The sequence below is a fragment of the Limulus polyphemus genome, unplaced genomic scaffold (assembly GCF_000517525.1).
Source record: "Limulus polyphemus unplaced genomic scaffold, Limulus_polyphemus-2.1.2 Scaffold529, whole genome shotgun sequence".
Taxonomy (NCBI): domain Eukaryota; kingdom Metazoa; phylum Arthropoda; class Merostomata; order Xiphosura; family Limulidae; genus Limulus; species Limulus polyphemus.
Window position 1 is genome coordinate 270,832 of NW_013666139.1, and position 3,063 is coordinate 273,894.

The window sequence follows — 3,063 nt, forward strand, 5'->3', positions numbered from 1 at the left end:
TTTTTTTTTTTTTTTGCCAGGCCCATAGCTCCAATCAAAGCTAGAACTACATGTACAAGGGTAAAAATATTCATGAAAGAAAAGGGTTTATTACGTAATTAATATATTAAATTATTCGTTGACTGATTACTTAGATTTTCGGTGGTTATTGGTAGTTGAAATGAGCTGTTAAACGAACAAAATTGAAAACAATTTTGAAAATTGTTCTGAAAAGGCATTATTTCATCTTTCTCTATCTATCTCTTTTTTTAATTGTACAAAATAAGCCCTAAAACATAAATACAGTCCACGTTCATATAAAAACTTCGTATTTAATACAAATGTCGAAGGGTTTGTGCTTCAAACAGATGTGTTCCTAACAGGCGCCTTACGTCTATCTCCTCTAAGAAACGCTTGAATCATTAGAAAAAGGGGAAAAAGTATATTTGAAAATTATGTACAGAAACGTTACTGAGAGAAGAAACTCGAGTTTCTACCAGACATTTAATTACGTGTTTAGTTTTCTGATAAAAAAAAAGTTTTAAGAGAAAAAACATATGGAGTTTAAGACCAGCTTTAAATATTATTTGAGAGATGCTGTCGAGCTCCCGGTTGGTCCTCTTCACAATGAATTGTTCACTTATAATGCTACGTAATGGTTTTTGCATAGAGAATCCAGACAAACAGAGGGAAAAGAATAAAAAGGACAGAAAAAATGCAGGTTACCTTTTCAAATAAGAATTCAAAGCAGTGTTCCATTTTTTATGTTAGTTGGACACACCTTTTTAAATCCCCAACTGTGCAGGATTACGTGAGACCGGTTCTTGCTCTACTTCCTCTGTCTGATGGTAAGATCCATAGTAAAAGACGCAGGAAGACCTCAGACCCTGTCCGAGAAGAGGGATAATTTAAAGGGGGGGGGGGTTGTACCGGAAGACGTTTAGGAAGCTTACGTGAACTTGTGAATGTACGTCATGATGGAAAAAAAAACTATTGTCATCTTCTCTTCAGAAGGTATAGAGCCACAATAGTGGTATTTCCTTGTTTCTGACAGCCTTGCATCTCTTATGAACAGAAAAGTCCTCGTCTCCAAAGCTTGCGTAGACCGATCGCGATGATTTCTCTGTCACTGTAAATGTTAATGTAACTTCACGTTTTCGTTTTACAAGAAACTGTATATTTGGCAGAATAAAAAATATTAATATCTTGAAAAATGTCAATCGTAAAGCTAAGTAAAATAATGTTTAGTTAAGCGTTCTCTTGCGCTTATTTTTTGTAAACGGCTTACACAAGTATGATTGTATTTCACTGTTTCCAAATTTCCATGTTTTGATAATTACAATCTCATCCTTTATTTAAAAAAAAGCATCTTCGTCTTTGTGGAAAATTAGCCACACGATAATTTTTATACAATGTATCACAGCAGCCACCACTAGCAAAAATGGCAGATGAGCAATCAAAAATTACTTTAAACAATAAAATTGTATTGCAAAAAAGAGGTTCTTTTAATATATATAACTTTTCATATAAGATGTTGTCAGAAACTTGAAAATAGCACACTTAATATACAGCTATTCGTATGAGATGCTGTTAACAGCTTTGAAAATAACACACTTAATATACAGCTGTTCGCATGAGATGCTGTTAACAGCTTGAAAAATAGCACACTTAATATACAGCTATTCGTATGAGATGCTGTTAACAGCTTGGAAAATGATGCACTTAATATATAGGTTTCCCCATAAGATGCTAGTAGTTAGGAGCTGCCTCCTGACTACTGATACTATTAGCATCTTTGAAAGTGACACTTAACTACTGAACCATTATGGTACGTGTTAGTTTGTACAGAATTTGAAGCTCAGCAATTATTCATATCATATTGATTCTTGAGCTTTGTGAATATATCACCGCTGTTTGAGCCACACAAGGGCGAGTTGTTTAAAAATGTTTCCAGTGTTATTACTACGTTTCACCATATTTGTTTAGCTAGCTTTATATTACACTCCATACGTTTACGTATCTCGTAAGTTTCAAATAAAGCTTTGAGTGAATTCTAACCCACCTGGCTTTCTGATCTATGTTTATTCACGTAAAACATCTTCTCAACAAACACAGTGTTATGCGTTTGAAAGACACACAGGATGTAGATATTCGGATTCACGTTAAAACATATTCTCAACAAAGACAGTGTTATGTGTTTGAAAGACACACAGGATGTACATATTCGGACATTTAAAAGTGAAGGGGTTAAGAATTAAGACACTTATTGTGGTGTTTTCAACACACTTATCAATCAAAAAATTGCTACTGCCAATGGCTAAATTCTAAATCAGAAATATAAAAGTTTAAACCACTTGTAATTATATTGACCTGCACTAATTCATCAGTTCAATAATCCCCATTGTTTCGCACTGTTTTGGAATATTTTAATATACATTTATTTGGTATTATTATTGTTTGGCTCAAAAATAGTTTGTTAGTATTATAATAGCCACGTAATTGAAAAATAAATATCACAAACAATAAATTCTTCAACTTGCAACATCCTCAAATAGCTACAGAAACTAATGATCAAAGTACTTATTACTAAAAGTAGGAGAAAAACAGTTGAAGAACAAAAACAAATACACAAACAATTTTATTTTCTCTCAGTTATCGGCAAAAGTAAAGCAAGAAGCATGCCACACAAAAATGACTTATGAATTATTTGCGAATACCAAATTCACCATAACGTTTGTACGTCCAATTTCAGATTTTGTTCTTTTAACACTGGAATTTGTTTGCTTATCTTAGTACTTTTTAGAGGTTGTTGATATCAATGTATAGCAATTTAGGTTATAATCTCATATTAGACGAAGTTAATTATGTGATAATTGAGCTTGTACCTGTAAGGTTTATAGTCTGATAGAGCAGTACAGCTTAAAATATCATTGGCAAATTAAGCGAAAATATTTCTAAAATACTGTGTTTTAAATCCTATTAAAACAACATTTTAAAAAATAACAAATACATTTTATTTTGTTAAAAATGTGTTTTCACGGTGTTATTTTCACGCAATTGCAAGGAATTATATTTCAACTGAAC

General features: G+C 32.3%; 1 protein-coding gene across 1 annotated transcript in view; it reads left to right on the forward strand.

Moving 5' to 3' along the window:
- Positions 1-3,063, forward strand: part of LOC106458892 (G1/S-specific cyclin-D2-like) — a 10,446-nt gene that overhangs the window by 6,461 nt on the left and 922 nt on the right. Inside the window, exon 3 of the mRNA XM_013918452.2 lies at positions 1,034-1,110. Coding sequence (XP_013773906.1) covers positions 1,034-1,110 — 77 coding nt within the window. The remainder of the gene's footprint in view (positions 1-1,033; positions 1,111-3,063) is intronic.